Source organism: Micrasema longulum, unplaced genomic scaffold (assembly GCF_059751315.1).
Source record: "Micrasema longulum isolate JH-2025_06_02 unplaced genomic scaffold, ASM5975131v1 h1tg001567l, whole genome shotgun sequence".
Lineage (NCBI taxonomy): Eukaryota > Metazoa > Arthropoda > Insecta > Trichoptera > Brachycentridae > Micrasema > Micrasema longulum.
Window position 1 is genome coordinate 492,372 of NW_028278750.1, and position 27,068 is coordinate 519,439.

At 35.2% G+C, this 27,068-nt stretch overlaps 3 protein-coding genes across 5 annotated transcripts; all 3 read right to left on the reverse strand.

Moving 5' to 3' along the window:
- Positions 1 to 1,170: 1,170 nt before the first annotated feature.
- Positions 1,171 to 7,958, reverse strand: LOC148274850 (uncharacterized). The gene is made up of 3 exons (XM_088236544.1): positions 7,838 to 7,958; positions 4,843 to 5,460; positions 1,171 to 2,769 (listed from the first exon to the last, which is right to left on the reverse strand). The coding sequence occupies exons 2-3, from the start codon at positions 5,408 to 5,410 to the stop codon at positions 1,577 to 1,579; spliced, it is 1,761 nt and encodes a 586-aa protein (XP_088092670.1). The 5' UTR covers positions 5,411 to 5,460; positions 7,838 to 7,958; the 3' UTR covers positions 1,171 to 1,576.
- A 2,540-nt stretch (positions 7,959 to 10,498) lies between these two features.
- Positions 10,499 to 18,264, reverse strand: LOC148274851 (uncharacterized). Its single transcript, XM_088236543.1, has 3 exons — positions 18,173 to 18,264; positions 14,690 to 15,198; positions 10,499 to 12,853 (listed from the first exon to the last, which is right to left on the reverse strand). The coding sequence occupies exons 2-3, from the start codon at positions 15,150 to 15,152 to the stop codon at positions 10,887 to 10,889; spliced, it is 2,430 nt and encodes an 809-aa protein (XP_088092669.1). The 5' UTR covers positions 15,153 to 15,198; positions 18,173 to 18,264; the 3' UTR covers positions 10,499 to 10,886.
- Positions 18,265 to 18,521: 257 nt separating this feature from the next.
- Positions 18,522 to 25,983, reverse strand: LOC148274852 (uncharacterized). 3 transcript variants are annotated; one of them, XM_088236535.1, is made up of 4 exons: positions 25,811 to 25,983; positions 23,451 to 24,437; positions 22,743 to 22,889; positions 18,522 to 19,437 (listed from the first exon to the last, which is right to left on the reverse strand). In XM_088236535.1, the coding sequence occupies exons 2-4, from the start codon at positions 24,367 to 24,369 to the stop codon at positions 19,424 to 19,426; spliced, it is 1,080 nt and encodes a 359-aa protein (XP_088092661.1). In that variant the 5' UTR covers positions 24,370 to 24,437; positions 25,811 to 25,983; the 3' UTR covers positions 18,522 to 19,423. The 3 variants fall into 3 exon arrangements, with proteins under 3 accessions (XP_088092661.1, XP_088092659.1, XP_088092660.1); XM_088236533.1 differs by having other exon boundaries at positions 18,522 to 22,889; XM_088236534.1 differs by lacking the exon at positions 25,811 to 25,983 and adding an exon at positions 24,872 to 25,007 and having other exon boundaries at positions 18,522 to 22,889.
- Between the last annotated feature and the right edge of the window lie 1,085 nt (positions 25,984 to 27,068).

Genomic DNA, 27,068 nt, shown 5'->3' on the forward strand with positions numbered 1-27,068 from the left:
TAAAGCGCCTGTTATTAGCGATTTATACAGCGCCATTTTTGTGGGCGCTTTACAATTGTATACCTAAACTTACATTCTAACTCCGCTAAAGTGACATATTAATTTTTTTGATTTAAAATTGAGGGTATGACAAACTAAAGAAGTGAGATTTTAATTGGGATCTGAATTGACTACTGTCGATGATTCGTAAGTTTGAAGGCAATCGGTTCCGGGCAGGGGGGCCGGCAACGGCAAAAGCACGATATTTGAACCTGGTGTTTGGAGAGCGCCGGATTTCGACAAGTTTTCCTCTGCCTGAATCAAATGCTGACCTAAGAGTAGATTTTATTTGACATGTATTTTCCCTAATACAAAAGTCCAATCGTAACCTTGGAGCCATTTCATGGAAGGATTTGAATACTGTCCAGCAAAGCTTGTAATTTATTCTCTCTGGGCTTTTTAACCAGTGCAAATCTCGAAGATGTAAGATGTGAGAATACTACTACTACTACTAACGTCACGCCGTTTCTCCGTAGAGGTAGGCAGAGAGAATGGACTGCCACACACATCTATCCTAGTATACATTTCTAGCTTCTTCCACATTCATTCATCTTGTCACACATGCACTTCGGTTGTGTCTGCTTTTGACATGGCCAGTCTTAAGATCTTGGTTTATCTGATCATGCCACATCTTTCTTGGTCGTCCTCGTCTCACATTAGTTTTCATTTTCGTATACATACTTGTTTTAGCATTCTTTTCATTCGACATAAAGATGTTTGAACTGGGTGATGGAGTTATTTATTTACACTTCCCTTTTTCCTAACCTCGTAAACAAGGAGAGGGGGGTTTAGAGCGACAGTGAAAGGGACATTGAAAGTTGTAAATGATCTGAGCATGAGAAGGTCTCCTCACGGGTATTCGTCAAGATGTGTGATTTGAAAGTACAATTCCGATAGCAATTATATTGGCACTCTGAGCATGAAAATAGTTTCTCACCGGTGTGAATTAACACGTGTGTTTTTAAAGTACCTTTCCGAGAACATTTACAGTGGGCACTCTGAACATGGGAATGGTTTCTCGATAGTATGAGATAACAAGTTAGTGAGAATCAAACTTAATAATAATAATTAATCTTTATTAACCATTATATACCTACAATGTGATAAACAGAAAAATAATAACAAGGTGTACATGGTTACATGGCGGAATATTGCCACTAGAAATTTATTATAGTCTAACCAAAACTAAATAAAATACATTGACAAAAAATAATTTAAAACAACACAAACAGTTCAAACATTAAACAAGATTATGGTGTATATTGCTAATATAAATTATATTCAATACATATTACAAATAATACGGGGTTGCTTGGTTTGCCCGAAACTGTAAAAATTGATATTGACATTCTGAACATAAGAATGGTTTCTTACCGGTGTGAGTTAACAGGTGTGATTTAAAAATACCTTCCAGAAAGCATTTGAACAGGCACCCCGAGCATGGTAATAGATTCTCACTGGTATTTGTTTATATGTAAGATTTTAAAGTACCGTTATGAGAATATTTAAATTATCGCTCTGAGCATGACGATGGTTTCTAACTGGTATGAGTTAACATGTGGGATTTTAACTGAAAATATCGAGAACATTTAAATTGGCATTCTGAGCATGAAAATGGTTTCTCATCGGCATGAGTTAACATGTGTAATCTTAAAGAACCTCCTTGAGAACATTTAAATTGGCACACTAAGCATGAAAATGGTTTCTCACCGGTATGAGTAAACATGTGTGATTTTAAAGTACTTCTCTGAGAACATTTATATTGGCACTCTGAGCATGAGAATGGTTTCTCACCGGTATGAGTAAGCATGTGCGTTTTTAAGGTACCTTTCCGAGAACATTTAAATTGGCACTCGGAACATGAGAATGGTTTCTCGCTTGTGTGAGATAGCAAGTGTGAATTAAACTTTTCGACGTGTAAAAATTGATATTGACATTCTGAACATAATAATGGTTTCTTACCGGTGTGAGTTGACATGTGTGATTTTAGAATACCTTCCAGAGAACATTTGAACAGGCACTCCGAGCAGGAGAATGGATTCTCACTAGTATGAGCCAACATGTGTGATTTGAGAGATCCTCTTCGAGAACATTTATATTGGCACTTTGAGCATGACAACGGTTTCTCACCGGTATGAATTAACATGTGTAATTTTAAAGTTCCTTTCTGAGCAAATTTCACTTGGCACTCTGAGCATGAGAATGGTTTCTCACCGGTGTGAATTAACATGTGCGATTTTAAATTACCATTTCGAGAACATTTATATTGGCATTCTGGGCACGAGAATAGTTTCTCACCGGTATGAGTCAACATGTGAAACTTTAAAGTACTACGTTGAGAACATTTGAATTCGCACTCTGAGCATGAGAATGGTTTCTCACCGGTGTGAATTAACATGTGAGATTTTAAAGCACCTTTAAAAGAACATTTGTATTGGCACTCTAAGCATGAGAATGGTTTATCACCGGTATGAGTTAACATATGTGATTTTAAAGTACCTTTAATTGAACATTTGAATGGGCATTCTGAGCATGAGAATGGTTTCTCACCGGTATGAGTTAACATATGTGATTTCAAGTAACCTTTATATGAGCATTTAAATTGGCATTTTGAGCATGAGAATGGTTTCTCGCCGATATGAGTCGCCAAGTGCGATATTAAACGAGTTTTCGTTGAACATTTATATTTACACTCAGAACAGGAGAAATATTTTTTTCTTGCTTGTAGACCTGAAACAATTAAAAAAAATCATAAATAAGCTGACGAGAAAAATACAATTTAAGTATAATTTAAGCTTTGTTGAAAAAGTGAAGAGAGAAATGCTTAAGTTTTTTTAAAATTGTTATTGAAATCAACAATATTTTAAGCTTGTCCAAATTTTTGTTGACAAGAACTGGATTCAACTCCCTGAGGAACTGTTTGTATTAACATATTACAACAGAGATGAAGAACATTTAAAAGAAGGCGTTGCCTAGTATGTAGGTGTAATAATTCAATTACACGAATCTCACCAGCATAAATAAATGTTTCAGCTCTTTAACTTCACAAATATCAACAGATGAAAGAATTGAAGGAATAAAGATGTTCATATATGGGCAGAATATGTACTATATGTGTACCAATCACTTTGCTATTCAAAAGATCTCTCAAAGAATGCACAATCCCACATATTTGGAAATCCGCTTTTATAACACCAGTCCACAAGAAAGCGCCTAAAACCGATATTGCCAATTATAGACCAATTTCTTAACTGTGTATAGTGTCTAAAGTATTTGAAAGAATAATCTATAACCAACTATGTTCCGCCATTAAAAACTCACTGAGTTCATCTCAACATGGCTTTCTAAAAGGGAGATCTACTGTTTCAAATTTAATCTTACTTAATGATTACCTTACTGATTCAATGGACGGTGGTCATCAGGTAGACGTTATTTACACCGATTACAGTAAATGCTTCGACCGAATCGATCACAAATTACTATTAAAAAAAATAACTAAAATCGGTATTAGAGGTGACCTCTTCAGATGGTTTTCATCTTATATAGACGACAGGTCGCAAGCGGTAGTGGTTAATAATTTTATTTCTAGTTGGGTACGGGTCCCCACCGGGGTGCCTCAAGGGTCTCTTCTGGGACCCTTGCTCTTCATAATTTTTGTTAATGACATTGATAAATGCTTTACCTCTTCGCGTTTGATTTGTTTTGCTGACGACATGAAAATTTTTGCAACAATCAAGACCCCAGCTGACGTCTTTGATCTGCAGTCAGATCTCGACCGTCTAGAGGATTACTGCAACTCCAACTGCTTGGACCTTAATCCTTCTAAGTGTTCAGTTATTACATTTAGTCGCAAAGTAAAATTTTTACGTACTAACTATGTGCTTAAGGGTCAAAACCTCCAACGCTCATTATGTGTAAAGGATCTAGGTGTCTTCCATGATAGTAAATTACTTTTTGACGCCCATGTTGACAGCATCATAAAAAAGTCATCGCGTGCGCTTGGCTTTGTTATGCGTAGCTCTACATCGTTCACTATGGCAAAGACACTTAAAATCCTTTACTGTACATTAGTGCGAAGCAACTTAGAATATGCATCACAAATTTGGAATCCTATGTACAATGTGCAGATATCACGCATTGAAAATATTTAAATAAAAATCGTAAAGTTCATGTGTTTCCGGTTGAAACTTGAGTTTAAATCCGACCAGTATATTCATATACGTAAAAAAACATCACCTATTTCCTCTGCAAAAACGTCGTGAAATAGCGGATATAATTTATTAACTTAAAATTGCCTCTGGTTCAATTGACTGTCCCGAACTACTTTGCAAACTTTCTATCAATGTTCCTTCCAAAGTTTTAAGATATAACTCTCTTCTTCACATACCTCTTGTTTCATCTAATTATAGGCAAAATTCATATTTATGGCGAACTTTTAATAATTTTAATGTAATAAATAAATCATTTAACATAGATTTATTTGCAAATAATCTTAATGACGTACGGCGTTTGCTTTCGAAATAATTCGTAGTATTTTTTCTTTTCTTTTAAATTTACATTTAATTACTATTCATTTTATGTTCGAGAATCTTTTTTAACTTACTGTGATGCTACTTGTGAAAACCTCTAATTGGCTTATTTGTTATTTGTTTTGTGATATATATATATATAAGATAATTATAGCTGTTGGTTATCCAAATAAATAAAAAAATAAAATTTAAAAAAAGTAAAAGTCCTCGGCCTACGATCATTTATAGTCCGCAGACGTAATCTCAGAGCAGATAATGTGAAAGTAATACTTACATGAAGCAATTTTTTTGTGACGAGAGGAATCCAAACATTCTTGTTTAATATCTGGATAGTCAATATCTATCTCTGTGTAGGTAATTTTTTCACTGGTTATCTTGGGCTGGTCAGTGCTGGTCCCCGGTTCAGCCTTCGCGGTAGCAACACATGGCTCCTCGCTTCCGTAGTGACGTTGCACCCCTTTTCCACCGAGGAGAATATCTTGCTTTACATCGCCAGTCCCCGGTTCAGCCTTCACGGTAGCAACACCTGGCTCTTCCCTTCTAGAGGGACATTGAGCTCTTTCCCCACCAAGGAGAATATCTCCCTTTACATCACTTGTCTCCGGTTCAGCTTTCACGGTAGCTGCACCTGGCTTTTTACTTCTGTAGGGACGTTGCGCTCCTTCAACACCGAGAAGAATATCTCCCTTTACATCACTAGTCCCCGGTTCAGCCTTCACGGTAGCAACACCTGGCTCTTTGCTTTTGTAGGGACGTTGCGCCCATTCTCCATCGAGAAGAATATCTTCTTTTACATCGCCAGTCCCCGGTTCAGCCTTCACATTCACTGAAGAAGACTCCATAATTATATTTTGTGTAACAAAATGCCTTGTTTAACGTAAAAGTTGATGTTCTGGAAACGAAAAATGACGATATACAGTCAGTATATTTATGATTATATTATGTATGTGCGTAAAAATATATGAAAATCACAACATTAGAGGTAAAGACAAATTAGTCATCCCAAAATTGAAGCTAATTAAGGTAAGCACGTCGTTTGTGGGGCACTGCGTACGCTTCTACAATAGAATACCCGACAATGTCCTAATTATGAAGGACAATAAATTCAAAATTTTCATAAAAAGTGTACTTCAAAAAAAGGCCTAGTATGGACTTAATGAGTACATGGAAGATAGCAGTATATGGAACTAATAGGATTATTTTATTTGCGTTAGTTTATTTGATTTTTTTTCGGAATGTGTAGTTCTTTATGGAAACATGACTATCTCTTTGTGTTGTTTTGTTTGGTTATGTTTATATTGACTTACAATAAGCGTGTAAATTATACCTACATTGAAGAAAAAAAAAGAAAAAAAATATTTAAATTGAAAATAATATCTTTGATTGCATCCAAAATAATAAGAAATTCTATAACATAACATTTTGCCTATTTTTGCGACGCCAAATTGGAAGATTCGACCTTCCATGGTTTCACGGCCTTTCGGTTACATCTACCCTACGAAGGAGCCACTTGAAAACTGGCTGTGCCTACTACTAGAATGCAAAGGGTGAATACTTCTTTTGCCTAAAAATGCGTACGATTTTATAACAGGGTACCTCTCGACATTCAGCCTTTGCCGAATTTTTTTTAAAGATTTTGTCAAGCACACACTGTTTGTAAGGAGCTTCTATAGCCGAGGAGTATTCGCAGGACAGTACAACTTGTTAATACAATCGTGTTTATTGATTTTAGTTTATTGGTTTCATTCATTAGATTGATAGTTTATAATTTATTAAATGTAAATGCTATTCTATGCTATGGCTCAAATTTGTTACTAGATATCGATTTGATAGTAACTACCAGAAAAGGTATATCCATACACATAATACAAGGCTAGAAAAACGTGAAGGCTCGACAGTACCGAGATTTGTAAACAAGTATGGCCAAAGAACACTTCATTATACAATTACTAAAATTTTCAATAAGATTCCTAAGCAGATCTTAAAAGAAAATGAAAAAACGAAACTTTTAAGAAAAAAAATATAGCCTTAAAGATTTTATTTATTATTTTTACATTGATTATTATTTTATGTTAACAGTAATCTATTTAATTTTTGTGTATAAATTTTGTGTAAAATATACGTATGCTTTTAGTTCTAAATAATGTTTATATTATTTTTTAAATTTATATCATATCTCTAACGTTTTTCTTTGTAAAGGAAAAATAAGAAACCTGCTGACAAGCCGGTTTCGCGGTTTAGTGGGTTTCATTTTTTTCCTTTTACATTTTTTCTGTTCATGTTTACTTTCTTAAATAAAAATTAATACAAAAAAAAAGGTTAGATGTGGAGCGATGTTTTTATTTTTTTTATTGGTCACGTATTCAAAAAACCGCTATAATTTTTTAAAGGAAATTAATGGCGTCACCGAGATTCTACAATAAAAATGAGGACGTTTTTGCTAAGTGACGTTAGCGGGCTCTATTTACGGGCGACTTTGTAGCATACCATAATTATTTTACTAGAAGTGTCGTTAGCAGGCGCCACTCACCGGTGATTTAGTGGCGTGACGATATTATGTTATTTTTTTTAGAAAAAAGAAATTTTTGCGTTCTTATGATTTACCCAAATATTTCATTTTGATGGCCATTTTCAACGAGTTGTAAATAAATCACTATTAGAAAATGGAATCGAGTTGGGGTAGAGTGGGATTCGAACGAATATTGAACAGTGAAGGTTCTTAATTGAAATATACCTTAGTATATTTTAGCATTATGTGGATTGATCACGATTAATAATCGACGGATTCTAAGTCCGAAAATTTTAAAACTGTATTTTTCTATAATCGAACACCCCAGTACATAAAATAAAAAGAAGAAAAAAAAAGACAACAAATTTGAGCTGTCGCTCAAAAAACATTTTTAATCTACTTTCTTTCTATGACTTAAACAAAAAAGTATGATAAAAACCATAGACTTTAAAAAATCTGTCATAATCGCCCATGCATCGAAAAACCCTCCTTCATGTCCTATTGTTACGTGACGCACTTGTGTTTCTGTATCCAGTTGTATTAGTTTTCTCCTTGCTTTAAGTACAAAAATAGTGGTTGTTAGAGCTGGCGCACAGTTTAGAAAAGGAATGAAAACACTTAGTATAAAAAAGCTGCGTGTTTAAGATTTTTTTGAATGAGTTGTTTACGTGGACCAAACGCCCGTCATGTTGACTTGAAATAACATCCATCAGATGCCAAGTAATGCTTCTACTCTGCTAAAAAACATTAGAAAATTTACCCAAAGTTGTTTCTTTGCTGGTGGTGGATTCGCCGCACATGTATTATATTATAGATACACTTAACTACGTATTAAAGCTCGCTTTATTATACACCACACTGTCAGATGTCAGACACGAAATGGCGGCCATTGCAAATTACGGTGGGAATGTTGCCAGTTGAAATGCCTTAATATGTACTTAAAGTGTGACGTGCTTTTATAATTCATATTTGCAATATTTGATACGAGCTATATAATATTATACGCTTATAAAATATTAATTCATCATTAAGTCTTTTTTCCCGTGTGTGGATCCAATCGCTAGGCGTTTTATAGATACAAACTAGCGGCCAATCTGTGAAACGTTAAAATATATAAGCTAAGATTTTTGTTATATTTTATTTATTGAAAAAAAAACTGATTTACCAGAATTTATATACATGTTTTATCTGCCATAAGAAACATATTTAAAAAAAAAAATTACACGTGTGTGGATCCTCGGTGGTCAAATAATGAGGTGGTGGATGGTCTGAGGTTGGGGGTCTGCGGCTGTTTGCCCACGTTGACCGGACGTCCAGCAGGCAAAACTGGCCCGTACAGAAATAGGAGAGACGCAATCAATCCTTTCTAGAGTAATAATATATAGATTACCAAAAACGTGGTGCGGGCCGTGTAACGTTTTCACATTGGATTTTGTAAATTCAGTCATATTTAAATGCAATTTCAAGCAATTTAAAATTTTGATGGCGGGCAAAATTACCTGCATGTTCCTCCATGTTTGCCCGCAACCATTATTTGTTGAACTGTAGCTCATATGGCGTTCTTGTCTAAGAACTACTTTATCGAATTATTAATTCAACGGCAAAATTGTCGTTTGAGCATATTTTCAATGGCTAACTAATAAAATATTCGTCTAAAAACAATTGGGCAAATTTACCCGCCAAACTTTATTTGTTTTCATACAAGCAATTCATAAGCCTTAGGGTTGTCAAAATCTGGTTGATAACTTAAGAAAAATTAATACATCTTGTTTATTTAAAGAAATGTTTTATTTAAGTACACGTGCCTAAAATCTTAGTCTTAATTACATTTATTTATTATTATTTTATTTATGATTTATATTTATTATTTTTTGATAACAGATAGGTACACACATTTTTCGAAATGGCAAATACTTGTACCTATGTTGTGAGAAATAATAACTGTTTCAGGAATATAGTTAACGAACAACTAAGAAGGTTAAAACTAGAAGACATCAATTTTAAAAATTAATATAAATTATTTCGGAATCAAAGTCCATAGCTACGAAAGTGAAAAAATATCGTTTGAGGGTGGATAATAATTGGGGCTGGTTAATTCCAGATATAATGAAAATGAACTAATATAGAAACAAATTGTATACCATGCCAAAAATGATAAATGCTTCAGAATCTATTAAAAAGCAATATAAGGAATATAAAAACACATTATCAAATGAATTAAGAAATGCAAAGAAGAATTGAATTAAATTATCCACAATAATGATAATATTTTTGAAAATTTAAAATACCTAATGTGTGCAAAACCTTCATAATAGTTTTAATTTAATTTTAACTAATTATTAAAATAAGAAAGTGACAACCCAAACAATTTTTTTTCGTTTGGGCAAAATCAACAACCCAGAGGCTCAACTTATGCCTTTTAATTTGCCCATCGTCATAATTCTTGATTTAAGCTACTGACAGCACATAATATAATCAGGAAATGATCTGAAAACCTTTGTCAATATTATGCAACAAGAAAATCTTACCTTTGTCTTTGCTATCGAGCAGTACATTAAAAAACACAGTCGTAATTGGCCCGCAACAAATTACACGCGCACTTTAACAGGTTCTGACAAGCCACTGAGTAAAGTTAGTGACTAAAGCTTCGGAGGGAAGTTAGTGACAAAAATCTACTTTCGTCCTTAATGTACTAAATTTATCGAAATCAAATGGAAATATATATTTTTTTTAAGGTTGATCATAGATTAGACTTTTTGGGCAAAATATCCCTCCAGGGCAAATTGGACGGTTTCGCGGTACTGTACTAAAACAACGCAACGCGAGACGATGGATGAAAGTCCAGAAAACTGTGCTCGGTTGAGTACAAGCTCGGAGATGTCTTGGCGGAGATCTGCTTAGAGCTTAGGTTTGGCGTCCCGTTGGCGTCGCAGTGACGGCCAGCTGAAGAAATTAGATTAAATAAATTACCACTGGCGGTGGTAGTATCGGCGTGCCTTGAAGTACGTCTTCTCGGAGAACGGTGAGACTTTTGGATTCAGAGTGACCTTCACGTCTGATGTACCTCATTCGTCTAAACTCCACAAGGCTTAAAATGTAGCGCTGGGTACATCTTGTCCGCGGCGGCGTCGACATTGGCATGGACCAGGGACTCGGGCGCCCAAATACTGCTCAAATCGATTTACTTTCATCTGACGACTATTCGGCTTTCAAACACTTGACTCACGATTGTCTACTGGCATCTATTTAATGGCTGCAGACCTTTTATAGGCTGCCCGAACGGCTGATGTATGTTTCCCTCACTCATATCGCGAATAATTTGTCGTCTCTTTCAGCATTTCTTATTTGTCAATCTTATTTCGAACACCAATCATTATAAATAACTTGATCGAGAATCAATATTATTAAAATATAACACCGATTTATATTTACAAATGAAATGGATATTTATTTCGTATTTCATACACAATATTATGATGAGACTATTTTATTTGAGAGTATTAGAAGCAAACTTTACACCAAAAACGGAAAATTAATTATAAAATAAACTATGCATAAAAACCTACCTACATAAATAATAGCGTAATTCAAAACCGTCTCTTTATCTTGCAAAAACAGATTTTAATAATACTACTTAACGGTATGTATTATAACATTTTTTGTTCCCACCATAAGGATTGTAGTTCGCGAAAAGTGTGGATAGTTTTGTTATTTTTATATTGCAACAGCTTTTTTCGTTTTTCATCCAAATGAGTAAAAATGTAATTTTTAAGATAAGATCTATGTACACTTTTGAATTGGCATATTTTTTAGCGCGAAAATGCTTTCTCACCGGTATGGTATAACATGTGTGATTTTAATGAACCTTTCCGAGAACATTTATACTGGCACTCTGAACACGAGAATGGTTTCTCGGCAGAATGAGTAAACATGTGCATTTTTAAACTAGCTCTCAGAGAACATTTGAATTGACACTCTGAGCATGAGAATGGTTTCTCATCCGAATGAGTAGACATGTGAGTTTTTAAACTAGATTGATATGCACTTTTATATTCGCACTTTGAGCACCAGAATGGTTTCTCACCGGTGTGCGTTATCATGTGTGATGTTAAACTACGTTTGTCATAACATTTATATTGGCACTCTGAACATGAAAATGGTTTCTCGCCAGAATGAGTAAACATGTGTTTTTTTAGACTACCTCTCGTAGTACATTTATACTGGCACTCTGAGCATGAGAATGGTTTTTCATCCGAATGCGTAAACATGTGAGTATTTAAGCTAGCTCTATGTGCACATTTAAATTGGCACTTTGAGCACGAGAATGGTTTCTCACCGGTATGTGTTAACATGTGTGATTTTAAACTAGATCTGTAAGAACATTTAAATTGGCACTCTGAGCATGAAAACGGTTTTACACCGGTATGGATTATCATGTGCAATTTTAAAGCACCTTTCTGGGCAAATTTCAACTGGCACTCAGAGCATCTGAACGGTTTCTCACCGGTATGAATTAACATGTGCGATTTTAAATTACCTTTCAGAGCAAATTTCAATTGGCACTCTGAGCATCTGAATGGTTTCTCACCGGTGTGAATTAACATGTGTCGTTTTAAATTACATTTTATAAAACATTTAAATTGGCACTTTGAGCACGAGAATGGTTTCTCACCGGTGTGAGTTGCCATGTGTCGTTTTAAGGAACACTTTATAGAACATTTGAATGGGCACAATGTGCATGAGAACGGTTTCTCACCGGTATGTAATAACATGTGTAATTTTAAAGAACTTTTATGAGCAAATTTTAATTGGCACTCTGAGCATGTAAATGGTTTTTCACCAGTGTGAGTTAACATGTGTGATTTTAAACTCCTTTTCAGAGAACATTTGAATTGGCACTCTGAGCATGCGAATGGTTTCTCACTGGTATGAGTTAACAAGTGTAATTTGAAATTATATCTCAGGGAACATTTAAATTGGCATTCTGAGCATGAGAATGGTTTCTCACCAGCATGAGTTATCATGTGTGATTTTAAACCACTTTTTTGAGAAAATTTATAGTGGCACTCTGAGCATGAGAATGGTTTCTCACCGGTGTGAGTCAACATATGTGATTTCAAATGGCTTCTGTATATAGATTTAAATTGGCACTCTGAGCATGAAAATGGTTTCTCACCAGCATGAGTTAACATGTGTGATTTTAAATTACTTTTCTGAGAAGATTTATAGTGGCACTCTGAGCATGAGAATGGTTTCACACCGGTGTGAGTCAACATGTGTGATTTCAAATGGCTTCTGTATATAGATTTAAATTGGCACACTGAGCATGAAAATGGTTTCTCACCGGTGTGAGTCAACATGTGTGATTTTAAATGGTGTTTGTGCCTATATTTGAATTGGCACTCTGAGCATGAAAACGGTTTCTCACCGGTATGAATTAACATGTGCAATTTTAAAGCACCTTTCTGAGCAAATTTCCATTGGCATTCAGAGCATCTGAACGGTTTCTCACCGGTATGAGTCGACATGTGTGATTTCAAATGGTGTTTTTGCCTAAATTTTAATTGGCACTCCGAGCAGGAAAATGGTTTCTCATCAGTACGGGTTAACTTGTTTGATTTTAAATGTCTTTTTTTTAAACATATCAATTTATGCTTTGGGCAGGAGAACGATTTTTCGCCAGTATCTTTTAGCCTGTGCGATGTCAAATTACTCTTTTCTGGAGATTTATATTGACATTCTGAATAGGCAAAATATTTCTGGGTTGCCTGTAAACCTGAAACAAAAACACGAATGAAATCTCTTTCAATCTCAAGTAAAGTATAGAGAAAATAAAAGAGGTAAAAGTTGGAGTATTTCAAAAATAATATGAGTTTCATTGAACAATTGACGGGGGAAAATGGCCTTAATGTACGATTTTTATGAAAAACAAAACAAAACATTTTTTTATTTTCTTTATTTGATGATTGCACAATCGCCTCACTAAACCAAGACTAACCAGACTGTATTGGGGCAAACGATGATTTTATTTCCTAGTCATTGTTAACATGTGAGTGGTCATGGTATCATTAAAATTTTATTAACACAGGATCGATCGCGCCCTAAATACTTTATTTAAAGATACATTTAAATATTTTATTTTCAATATGAAGCACTTTCAATCCAGTGGTTTGCGAATTCAGAAAAATGATTATTATTCAGGCACCTTAATTGTTATTTTACTCTAATATTAAAGTTTTTTTTAGTTTTTCCAATGTAGTTTGAATCGCGATCATTACTATTTAATTGGTTTATGTCAGGTTTATTATATTTATGAACTTTAACAATGTTCCTATATTATTAGTTGTGTAGAATGCAGGTTTTATTATGGAAGATTATTCAGCTTTGAAACCGGTCGGTAGAAAAAAAATATTGGTTTAACTCACAATGTTGTTTTATTTATTTCATTATTATTATTTTATTTTCTTATAAGTAGTTTATTACAATTTTTTTGAGATATCCAATTCAATTCATTTATTTAAATATAACATATACATTACAAACATACATTTAATACGTACATATTATAAAAAAAAATATATAGATGAGATTCCTGCTCAGGGAAACCCTTTCGGATACATGGAACAGATCGATATCCAAAGCGATGTCGTTCAGCATAGTGGTAGCTCTTCCAACAGGCATAACCATCGGCAGGTAGGTCCTGTATATCGGAATATGAAACAATCTATGCTGATGCTGTCTTAGGTAATTATCAGGAACATACAAACCGATGCTCATCATAATCTCAGGATTATCGACAATACCGCGCAACAATCGATAAAAATGTGAAGTCAAATACACATTCTACTCTAAACTGTTGTAGCCAAGCATACCCTGAAGAAACTCGATCGGGTAGAGCCGAGGATAATACCCGCACTCTCTCATGTAGAGATATCTCAGAAACTTCTTTTGGATTTTCTCTATCATAGGAGAGTACTTCAGTTCATGTGGCCCCCAAATCATCGAGCCACTCTCGAGTCTACTTCGCACCAAGGAGTTGTAAAGAGTTCTCAGTACGCGAGTATTTTCAAAAACCCTGGCAGTACGCAGAACGAATCCCAACATCTTCAATGCATTACCACTGATTGTCTCTATGTGTTCATAAAATGTCAGGGTACTCATAAATCTAACGCCCAGATCCTTAACATTTGATGTTTGTATCAGATTCTGGTCATTCGTTTTGTAGCGATAAAATAGATTTTTTTGGGCCCTAGTGAAACACTTGGAAACAATAAACCTAAGTTTGTTACGCCTTCCCCATTTACATATATTAGATATATCCGCTTGGAGAAGACGAAAATCATCCAAACTTTTAATGAACTTTTAAGGGCTTTTTAGGCTATGCCCGTGTCAAGCGATAACAAATAACAATACAAAATACATAGTCAAATAATTAGATTAAATATAATGGCATGTGATTAGTTTTAATATGACGAATATAGAAAATATTAAACAGTCTAGTAACTAAACTCTAGTTAGTCGATTGGTATGAACATATTGCAGGTATATTAGAAGTACTATCATCAATAGTCCACACAGCAGATCAGATAATATGGAAGAGAGTGTTACTTACTTGAGGAAATTTTATTGTGACGAGAGGAGTTCAAACATTCTTGTTTAATGTCAGGATAGTCGATATCTATCTCTGTGAAGATAATTATATCACTGGTGATCCTAGGCTGGTCAGTACTGGTCCCCGGTTCAGCCTTCACGGTAGCAACACCTGGCTCCTCACTTCTGTAGGCACATAGCTCTCCTTCCCCAGTAAGGACAATATCTCCTTCTACATCGCCGATCCCCGGTTCAGACTTCACGATAGCAACACCTGGCTCCTCACTTCTGTAGGCACATAGCTCTCCTTCCTCAGTAAGAATATCTCCTTCTTCATCGCCAGTCCCCGGTTCAGTCTTCACAGTAGCGATACCGGACTCCTCGTTTCTGTAGGGACATGGCGCCCCTTCCCCAGCAAAGGGGATATCTTCTTCTACATCGCCAGTCCCCGGTTCAGACTTTATATTTACTGAAGCGATGTCCATATTGTTTTCTTTAAATAATAGATTCAAGGTAAACCTCTGATTTATTCTGGAAATTAAATCTTTATTATTTATATTGAAAATAAAATAAAGAATTCCTTCAACAAGAATTAAAGATAGATTATATTTTTAAATAATAAAATTATACGTGTTAAAAAATACAATGCTGAAATTAAAGAGGGTCGATGAAAAATCGATAATCGACGTCCTTTAAATATTTGAATGGTTAAATTATATTATTATTGTAATCGACATATTCATTATTGTAAGCCTTGTAGTATAGTGATCAGCGCATTAAATTATTATGCTAGAGGTCTCGGGTTCGATTCCCGACATGGTTGAAAGATTTTTACAGCAACTGAAAGGAGGGTGAGTGCCGGGAATAGAGTGAACGGTGCACTTAAATCAACCTTGGCAAAAAAATGTTTGTCGCAAGAGGCAAAAATAGCAGTTCACAAAGGAGTCCCGGTCCCGACCCTGATGTATGGGAGCAAAGTATGGACTTGGAAAAACAGGGATGAAAGTAGGCTGAATGCTGTCAAAATGCGGATTCTAAGGCGATTGTGTGGTAAAACTATGTACGATAGATGCACACATGTTGAGATCCGTACATTATGTAAGGCTGAGACAAGCATTATCGACAAAATCAAGAAAGGAGCTCTGCGCCAGTTTGGGCATGTAGAGCGAATGGACAGCGAAAGAGCGACTAAAAACATTTTTAATGCGAATGTTGATGGGTGCAGAAATAGAGGAAGACCGAGAAAGACGTGGCATGACCAAATCCAACAAATACTTGAAGATGAACATGTCAAAAGTTGGAATAAACGGCGCGCGTGCATGAGAAGATGTATTAAGAGGAAGCGAGATCTGTATGGAAAGATGTGGCGTTCTATCCTCTCTGCCTACCCTTAGGGGGAAACGGTGTGATGGATTGTTGTTGTTGTATATATAAGGAGAGAGTTAAGAGTGTTTTTTAATATGTTAAATTTCGAATTCTAAAAAGAAACCAATGTATTTCATAGTTCCTGGACTGGCACCTGAAGCGTGAGACTGATCATTTTACCTTCACGTAACAAAAAAAAAAAACAAGATACGCTGCAATTGGTGACTAATATAATGCCCTATGCACCATTAGGTGCGGGAAGGTAATAACGATGATGAATTGATATATTTAGAATGTCGACCATCGCTGCCATTCCAATTAATATCACATCGCTTTATCCTGAATAAGAAGAAGCAGATGCACAACATATTATCCGGTTAACATATTACAACAGAGATGAAGAACATTCCAGAGAAGGTAATATAGAAGTCTAGGCATCCACAGGGCATATGTTTAAGTGGCCACTTTACACACTGAGTAGCATTCACCATTCTGCCATATTTCATAATCAGATGAATCTCGGCCGCATAAACAAAGATATAGCTCTTTTACTTCACAAACATCAACAGATAAAAGAATTGAAGGAATGTAGATGTTCAAATAAGGGCAGAATGGTGAATGTTACACAGTGTGTAAAGTGGCCACTAAACCAGCCAATGAAAGGTCATGAGCCCAGTGGATGCCTAGACTTCAACAGCTCAATGGGGCGTTGAATCCAGTCCTTGTCTACAAAAATTTGGACGAACTCAAAATATTGTTGATTTTCTGGTTGCCTACGGTTAATGCTACCGTCAGCCGTCGAATCCGGCGTTAGATATATAATTACTAGTACAGGTGAAAATAAAAAATATATTTAATAAATAGGTAAACGCGTTTTGCGCCGGTTCGATTTACGCCGATTTACAATTACGCCAGTTGGTGCCGGCATGGGATTCCCGGGTTCAGCCGACGCCAGACGACAGTAGGCGCCGCGATTCTAATGGCAAACACACTTTTACACGTTGTTTTATTATATTACCGTGTACGCGAGCAGCCTATTGTGTGTGAAAATATTTCCGATTTACTTTTGGTTCGTTTTTAAGAAAAATAAAACGGTATGAACATTTTTTTTATTTTATTATTATTAAAACTAAAAGAATATTCAAATATTCGTAATTTATGCCGTGATTCTGCAAGAAAGGAAGCAACAATGAAAGCAAATGAAATTTGATGCTTTTTTCAAAAAAGTGTGAGAATTTAATTTAGTACTGACGAACTGGTGAGTTAGTATTTATTATAAAAAAATCATACTTTTTAACTTGTTTACGTAATTTCAATACGTTTTTGATAAAAAAAATTAAACCTGTATTGTGTGTGGGCATATTTTGTTAATTAAAAAAAATAATTTTATTTTGTACTAGTTCAGTTTGTATATACATGTAATTTTTTAACTTTTTATATATTTTAAATTTTCTTTCCCAGATTGCATAATGTAAACATCATTTTGAATTTATTTCCATGCCTAGTATTATGTTTATTTTGTAATTTTTAAGTATTTTTCATACCCTTTTTAATTTGTAGTATATCATAATTTTAATTTTTCTGCTTTTGTAAATAATATTATAGTTCAAAATATAAAAACGTCTTTAAATAAATTTGCTATCTGTATGTCCCTAAATGAGTTTTTTTAAAACTCCTTGGGAGTATTGTATATAATTATGTATAATATGTTTTCAATTTAATAAAAAAAATATCATATTTGTATCGAGAGATTATTATTTATTTTTTAAACAAATGTAAACTGATTTTATTAAATGCGTTCAAAGCTTATTTAAAATATACAAAGGATTTATATCAAATAAACACACTAGATTGTTCATAGAGTTTTGACACGGAACCTAACCTTACGTCTTCCATTATATTTGTGTTCATTTTACGCTGATTTTTTTACGCCGGTGTCTCTCTGAACGGAACCCCGGCGTATAGCGACGTTTACCTGTATATGTAATCAGTGGTTTACACGCCAAGATCACAATAACTAAATAATGTCATTTTCGTCAAGCCTGGCTCGGATTTACGGTTGCATTGGGATCCTGGCGTGTTGCGGTGCTACAAATCGAATATATATTGCTCTAATTTACGTACTGGAATTGTTACTTACTTTTGAAGTGATGTGTATGTAAAAACTTCGTATTAACGTCAGAAAGTATTCCAGTTTAGGTCTCAACAATTTACCAGACACTAACGCGTACGTCACGCTTGACAGCAGAACCACAGATATAACATAATGTGTTGCCAGTCTAAAGGCCTAACTACGTACTAAGAGTGTGACGCATTTTAATAACATTTATTTATTTTAATCACTCGACAAATTATCCCAACTTCTTTTCTCCCGAGAAGTGTAATAAATGAGTATTATTAAAATGTATTAAAAACTGTATTTATTTGCTGAGTGAAATTGACTCTCAAAAATGGTAAGGTGGTAGAGAGGTGGAAAGAAGTAAAAACAGTTTTCAATTAAGGTTTATTAGTTGTAACGTTTGAAGGAAAAAAACACAGTTGGTTACAAAACAAAAAAAAAAACAACTGTTTTAAAGTGTATAAAAAATAAAATAATGCTTACTTAATTTTGATTAAAACTATGACTTTACTATAGAAAGGGAGGAAATAATTCGGTCACTTATGTTGGGTGTTATGCTGATGAAGGAATCGTGTGGTCTTGATCCCTAGGCGATGTTGTGTTGATTCCTGGGTGATGCTGACCCTGGAGGTGTGGCGTTGATTCCTGGAGATGGCAGGCTGGGCTGGTGGAATCGGGTCCTTGAAGTCTGCGTCAGTCTGAAGGTAGCTGGCAGCTAATTTTCCCCAGGGTGGGAGGAAAATACCCTCCACGTCTCTGTGGATGTCAAGGTCCAGAGTTCCCACGTCTCAGTGAGAGAGCCTCCACGTCACATCGGGGACACCGTATTTACGGTGCAACCATTTGCAAGGGATGCAAGAGACCAAATAACTCCTTTATACTGTTTATCTAGTATTTTAATGGGTGCCTTTTGGTGGGGGGTTGTTTCTCTCTCCCTATTGGTTGTTAGCTCTGGGCCATCCCTTTCTTTTGCCAGATTATAATATGGAATTTTTGTAAATTAATATAGGGAAAGAAATATCACAAAACGTAAAGTATTATTTAAATTATCTCCTCCTTTCTTTTTCCTTTACTTTTAAAAAACTATTTTTATTAAACCAAAATATACAAGAATTACAATACTATACTAACAAAGACAAAAGGTTTTATTTACATTAAAATATCGTTATATACATTATTGTTGACAATATTTAGAGAAGAAAAAAAAATTGCGGGTCGATATACACCAAATATATGTAGGGTCCATAGTCCATGGCCGATGACACACGCGTGTTAAATTAGTTCACCTGAAATAGACAAATGACCGACGATGCAATGTCATAATTTTTTTATCGAATTCAATACAACTTATATTACAACTCTAGCAATATTGCATATAAAAACGGGATCTTCGCCCTGCAGTACATTCACACTGTCTCTACCATGAAGAAATTAATTACAATATAATAAGGAATATGGTCTATAAAGAGACCACAGGACGCAGCCAACATCAGTCAGCTCGACGACGTCACTCAGTTCCAGAATGTAGTTCAAGTGCAGTCTCATCAACCCATCATCGCCGTAACACTCACCCAACATAATCAATTATTTATTCGCCATGTAATTTTCTCTATTTAAATCACGTCTGAAAAACATCTCCTTTCTCTTCCTTAATCTCTCCTCCTTTCCTTTTTCCTCTTTCCTCTTTTTTCCTTTTTCCAATTGAGTAATAGTTTTGATTTAAGGTAATTTATAAACAAATACGTTTATTTCTATTTTTATATACTTTTAGCTTTTTAATCTTTTTTTTCTATTGAATATGTTCTGTAACTTGAATTATAAAAATAAAACTTTTATTTCATTGGTTGGTTGGAAGAAATTGCCATTTGGCAATAAGCCCGCCAATGTACAAATAACATTATGTACAAAAAGTTAAATAAATAAAATTTAAAAATTTAAAAAAATTATTTTTTTTTATAAAATAAATATTAGCGTTCTAATAATTTACAAATATTTCAATTTTGAAAGGCCATTTTCAACGAGTTGTAAATAACTCACTATTAGAAAATGGAAATTAAGTTGGGGTAGAGTGGGGTTTGAACCTCGGGTCTCTGGCCGGTGAGTACGCAACACTAGCCACGATACCACAACCCGATTCAAATACACATAATAAATAAACATCAAACAGCAATCTCGTGTCTTCTCTGTCAATCTCTAACTGGGGTAGGAACTCCAACCAACCCTCATACCCGTATGCAGAGACAAACCTTAAGGTGAGGAAAGTACATCCTATTGTCTTCACCTTCGGGTTATTCTTAGCAAATGAGATTAGAATGTACATTCCTCACCTTAAGTTTTGTCTCTGCATACGGGTATCAACCACTTTATTCCTACATATATAAACAAAGTTTTTGGCAATCTCATCGACTGTTAGCGAAGCGACTTCTGTCATCCGGCTACTCGGTGGTCGAGTGAGGTGGAAATCTGAGGTCGGGGGTCCTGCAGCTGAGTTTTGCGGGCAGAATGAGCCCATACGGAGGACAGACGCAATAAATCATTTCTAGTCTTAGAGTAATTAAATAACAAAGCGAACCTACAGACAAATGTGATTTCGAATGACCGAAACGTAATTTTTGATGCAATCACTCCAGTTTTATTCATTTTATAATAATAACCTTCAATTTTTTTATTAATATCCCTACAGAGATGAGGTAGAATTTTTTCAAATTCAGGATTATGGATATTCGAGCGTTTACAGGGCTTATGACCAGTCATTGGCTGGGTTAAGTGGCCACTTTACGTATTACAACATTCCCCATTCCGCTTATTAGCAAATATCGACACAGGTAACATTTTGATTTTTGTATATATCTTATTAAATGAGAAACCATTCACTAGCGTGTTGGAGCGCCATCTACGTATTGATATTGAAGTTAAGTATTTTTAATTAGCATATTACTTTATTTTATGTATTTAAGACTCTTCCGAGTTAAATTAAGTACTAGTAATCGCCTGCAGATGATTCTGCAATTTATTTATACTTATATTTTGACCAGATCTTATTACACAACATTATTTTTTGGTATGTGTATTTTTTGTACATACACAAATCTGGATTTCTCCCGAGGGGGAGTAGGTATATATATTTTTTTATTAATATCCCTACAGAGATGAGGTAGATCCAGCCAATGACAGGTCATAAGCCCTGTAAACGCTCGAATATCCATAATCCTGAATTTAAAAAAAGTCTTTTCATGAAATTCACTTAGCATGTAAGTATTCCAATATTTTAGTATTTTTCTTATCGTGCTAAATTTGTAATCCGGATTATCAGTGCGTGTGAGGTCAGGTACCGACGTATTGATTAATATTAAGAAATTCGTCAGTTCAATCCTAATTTTTGTTCCCACTAAGCAGATTGTACTTTCCGCAAAGTGAGAAGATTTTTTTAACACCTGCGATCGACGGGACTTTATCACCGGGCAGTATGAGTGCATTGAGGTCACAGTATAAGCGGTTCCACACGTAAAAGTATAACCTAAGGTTTAATGTTTAGGGCTGAAAAATATTAAGGAGGTACATTAAGAATTAACAATACATTACAGGTTTAATACGACATTCGTTTTTAGTAATGTCACTCTAAGAATTTTATCACCAATGTGATTTAGCGAATGATGAATTAATTCCGCTTTTTTAGAAAACGTGTTTCCACAATCTGAGCACAAAAATGGTTTCGCGTCGGAATGAGTAAGCATGTGTGATTTGAAATGTCTTTTTTTCAAACATCTGAATTCGCACAATGAGCATGAGAATTGGTTATCAATAGTATGGGTTGATATGTGTCTTTTTAAAGTGCCTTTCTGATAACACTTGAATTGACACTCTGAACATGAGAATGGTTTCACATCCATATGAGTAAACATGTGTTTTTTTAGAGAAATCCTATGTGCACTTTTAAATTGGCACTTTGAACATGAGAATGGTTTTTCACCGGTATGAGTTAACATGTGTGATTTTAAAGTAGCTTTCTGAGAACATTTAAATTGACACTCCAAGCATGAAAATGGTTTCTCACCGGTATGAGTTAACATGTGGGATTTCAAATTTCTTTTCAGCGAACATTTAAATTGGCACTCTGTGCATGAGAATGGTTTTTCACCAGTATGACTTAACATGTGTAATTTCAAATTTCTTTTCAGTGAACATTTAAATGGGCACTTTAGGCATAAAAACGGTTTCTCACTAGTATGAGTTGACATATGCAATTTAAGGCTGCATTTACGAGAAAATTTGAATTGGCACTCTGGACATGCGAATGGTTTTTCACCGGTATGAGTTACCATGTGTGTTTTCAAAGCACTTCTCTGGGTAAATTTGAATTGACACTCTGAGCATGAGAACGGTTTTTCGCCGGTATGAGTTAACATATGTTTTTTTAAAATACTCCCCTGAGCAAATTTCAATTTGCACTCTAAGCATGAGAATGGTTTTTCACCAGTATGAGTTCGCATGTGTGATTTCAAATTGCTCTTTTGAGAAAATTTTGATGGGCACTCTGAACATGAGAAAGGTTTCTCGCCGGTGTGAGTTAATATATGTGATTTTAAATTACCTTTCTGAGAACATTTATAATGGCAAACTGAGCATGATAATGTTTTTTTAACTATGCGAGTAAACAAGTTTGATTTCAATTGGTTTTTTTGTAAACATTTAAATTTACGCTCTGAGCTAGCTGAATATTTCTGGGTTGCTTGTAAACCTGAAACAAAAACAAAATTAGTTTAGGAAACATCTTTAAATATTAAAATAAACTATTAAAAGGGACAAAAAGTTTAAGTATTTCAAAATAATCCGAGATTTATTGAAGGGCGGACGGGGTAAACAAATTGGGGCTTATTGCTTAAAAAGTAAGGGTGAGGTACTTAATCTCATTTTAAAATATAATAACCACATGTTTCCTTAAAACCTAAGGCTGTGACTTCAATAAACTTCCAGTATTGTAATATTTTCGATAAACGGCGGCCTTCATGGTTTAGTGGTTAAGACGCTTGACCCACATACCGAAGGTTCCGGGTTCGATTCCCGGGGACAACACAAAAAAATAAATAAATGTGATTTTTCACAGGCGTGCGTGTTCTGTGTTGTAATGCACCACTGTAATTGGGATAAAAAAACATTTTTGTACAACTCTGCGCTGCCACCTCAATTGTATAGAAAAATTTCTAAAATTTTAGGATAAATCTTCTGCGTACCATTATCTATGAGTATAGTTCACAGACGTAATCTCAGAACATATAATGTGAAAGGGAGTATAACTTACTAGAGGCGATTTCATTGTGACGAGAGGAATCTAAACATTTCTGTTTAATGTCGGGATAATCAATATGCACTTCTGTGTAGGTATTTTTTTCATTTGTAATACTAGGCTGATCAGTACTGATCCCCGGTTCCGCCTTCGCGGTAGCAACACCTGATTTATTGGTTCTGTAGGGATGTTGAACGCCTTCCTCAGTATGGAAAATATATCCGTCTATATTGCCAGTCCTCGGTTCAGCCTTCACGGTACCAGCACCTGACTCCTTAGTTCTATAGGGATGTTGCGCGCCTCCCCCAGTATGGAGAATATCTTCTTCAATATCGCTAGTTCTCGGTTCCGCCTTCACGGTACCAGCACTTAACTCCTTAATTCTGTAGTGATTTTGCGCGCCTTCCCTAGTACGGAAAATATCTTCTTCTGTATCTCCAGTTATCGGTTCAGCCTTCATGATAGCAACACCAGACTCCTTGGTTTTGTAGGAATATTGCGCGCCTTCCCCAGTTTGGAGAATATCTTCAATATCGCTCGTTCTCGGTTCTGCCTTCACGGTACCAGCACCTGACTCCTTAGTTCTGTAGGAGTGTTCAGCCTTCACGGTAGCAACAACCGGTTCCCTGCTTCTGTAGGGAGTTAGCGCGCCTTTTCCAGTATAGAGAATATATCCTTCTATATCGACAGTTCTTGGTTCAGCCTTCACGGTAGCAACACCTGACTGCTTAGTTCTGTAGACGTGTTGTGCACCTTCCCCGGTATGAAATATACCTTCTTCTGAATCCCTAGTTCTCGGTTCAGCCTTTACGGTAATAACACCTGGTTTCTCGATTCTGTAGAGAGTTAGCGCGCCCTTTTCAGCATGGGGAATATCTCTTTCTACATCGCCAGTTTCAGGTTCAGCCTTTATATTTACTAAAACGACTTCCATATTCTTCTTTGAGGAATAGATATTTGTATATATATTTGTATTGTATGTAAGTAAACCTCTGATTTATCCTGGAAATTAAGTACATATAATTTATATTAAAAATGAAATTCAGAACTCCTTAAGTATCAAAGTTAGATGATGTTTTTGAAAAATAAAATTATGCAATGCCAGCCAATGACAGGTCATAAGCTCTGTAAATGTCTAGACTTCCATATTCCCTATTTTAAGATATTCTCCATCCCTGTTTGTAATTTGTTAATCTTAATGACTCCTGAGGGAGTGAAATCCAGTATTTTGTCTACAAACATTTGGACAAACTCAAATATTGTAATAAAACCAACTGGTCCAAGAAGAAGTTTGAAAATTAGACAATTGTTTTCAGGTGTTGCCTAGTATGTGTAATAATTCAGTCAAATGAATCTCTTCACAACACAAAAGGTTTCAGCTCTTTAACTTACATAACAGGGCTTATGACCAGCCAATGACAGGTTTTAAAACTAACATTGAAGTCCGAGAACGGACGCAGCAGCCTCCAATAACGAGCGTCTTGAGGATGCGGCGGTGGACCGTGCTGCGCATGCCTCGGGAGAACCTAAACCCTAATTGCCTCTTCTTTAAACCTTCGGGATCACGCTGTCCTGAAAGGCCGTAAATAATTATCTTTACACTTTATTCGGCGGAATTAAGGGGCGCTGGATTGACATGGGAAGAAGCGAGAGTGCTGGCTGGCAATAGGGTCTCCTGGAGGCAACTGGTTATGTCCACATGCTCCACTTAGGAGCGAATGTGGAAAAGAAGAAGAGAAGAGAAGACTAAAAAAAATCTTGTTTAATACAAAGAAGAAGTACTTCGTCGGACTTATGGCTAAAAGAAATATCTTTCAGCCAACAAAAAAAAGACTGGTCAAAAAGAAGAATTGGTCGAAAATTCGTAATAAAAAACAAAATATGTAGAAAACCAAACACCAAAAGAACCTTGTATAAAAAATAACAGCTTATTTTATTGACAAATTGTAATATTGACTATAATAAACGCTGATTGTCAGCACTCAACTGAACACTGAACTTAGTGGCTTGAGTGAGTGTCCAAGTTTCGACGCCGTAAAATTACTGAGAAGACGTAACATCATACAGTGCGCATTCAGAGGTCTAAATTAAAGTCTCCAATGCAAAGGAGGTCGTGAATTAATTCATTTTAGCGAAGTGTCGATCTACGGTTGTCGATGGAAAGATAAATAACCCGTGAATAATGTAATCGACCCATGGCAATAAACAAAATTTTAAAAATATGGCAATAGTTATGAAACCAAGGTAAATAACTAAATAATTTCATTTTCGTCAAGCCTGGCTCGGATTCACGGCTGTATTGAAATCCCGGCGTTTTGTGGTGCTACAAATCGAATATATATTTATCCGCCTTACATATTGGAATTTTAACTTACTTTTGAGGTGATATGTACGTATAGACTTCGTATAATCGTCCAATAATATTTCAATTAATGTCTTTATAATCCGCCAGTTACGACGCGTACTTCACGCCTGACAGCTGAACCACAGGTAAAATGTCATGGGTTGTTAGTCGAAAGGCGTTACTACGTACTTAGAGTGTGACGCATTTTAATAACATTTATGCATGCTAATCTCCTCGACTAGAGAAATAATCATTTCATTATTTTACTCAGTCATTGATAAAGTCTAACCTCTAACCGATTGAAAAAATGAAATAGTATCAATCTAAGCCAATTGTTAAATAATTTTACTTTATGTACAGTATTACCATTTCTTTGATGTTGTAGTTTTGTTATTTTAAAATCACTCCGCCAGTGACGTCAAGAGTCATTGTCAGTGATTTGTACTGACATTTAAAAGAAGAGCCCCGTAGCTATTAAAATACACTAAACTCTACTCTTCATGGAAACGCAATTAAGAATATGTGCAGTATGCTGAAATAATTTAATTTCACGAAAAACTGTAATCAGTGGTGGTATTCTAAATCTTTTGAAGATGTTTATTTTTTAAATGCAACGACACTTTGCTTCATATAATGGCCACACTGATCATAAACGTCAAATGGTGCATAAAACTGCTTCAAAAACAGAAATTAAACTACTACGGTTTAGTCAATTCAACCAAATTAAGTGTTTTGGTTATGCTCAAGGTCGCAATAATGGTCTAAATAAAAATGTTCATATTAAGTTTCACATGTTCGTATTTGTTTGACGTTTAATCAACGGTGTGGCCATAAATGAAGCAAAGCTTTTTTTTTTATATGGGAGTTGCTTTATTATTTACCTTGCTTATAATATACAAGGTTTATATTTCAAAAAGTGGATTTTTCTGCAATTAAATATCTTAAAATTTATCTAAACTATTGGGATCAGGAGGGATATATTAATGTGGGCTAATCAAGAACTTCTCAGCATTTGCTCACGTGGAGAGGAAGCCACTTAAAACTCTTCAGGAGAAGCCGGCCTGTTGACAGTAGTCAGCAGTCAACAGGCCTTCCGTTCCACTAGAGGAGTGTTCGGCATTTCGTTCCCTACTTTGGTTTATTTTACCAATTTCCTGCGCTACATTTATCATGTATGATACTACCTCTCGTGTGAGTTCTTTATTACCTATCACCGATGGGATGTCGCATAGATCTTCATTGAAGCAAAGCTTAGGTGCATGCGAAAAATAAAAATCGATAAATAAGAT

What these genes read in the sequence shown, in the direction of transcription:
- LOC148274850 (XM_088236544.1), bottom strand. Translation starts at nt 5,410, where the DNA reads ATGGAGTCTTCTTCAGTGAATGTGAAGGCTGAACCGGGGACTGGCGAT. An exon ending in TCACAAAAAAATTGCTTCAT is followed by an intron (nt 2,770 to 4,842) that starts GTAAGTATTACT and finishes TAATTGTTTCAG; the next exon opens with GTCTACAAGCAAGAAAAAAA.
- LOC148274851 (XM_088236543.1), bottom strand. Translation starts at nt 15,152, where the DNA reads ATGGACATCGCTTCAGTAAATATAAAGTCTGAACCGGGGACTGGCGAT. An exon ending in TCACAATAAAATTTCCTCAA is followed by an intron (nt 12,854 to 14,689) that starts GTAAGTAACACT and finishes TTTTTGTTTCAG; the next exon opens with GTTTACAGGCAACCCAGAAA.
- LOC148274852 (XM_088236533.1), bottom strand. Translation starts at nt 24,369, where the DNA reads ATGGAAGTCGTTTTAGTAAATATAAAGGCTGAACCTGAAACTGGCGAT. An exon ending in TCACAATGAAATCGCCTCTA is followed by an intron (nt 22,890 to 23,450) that starts GTAAGTTATACT and finishes TTTTTGTTTCAG; the next exon opens with GTTTACAAGCAACCCAGAAA.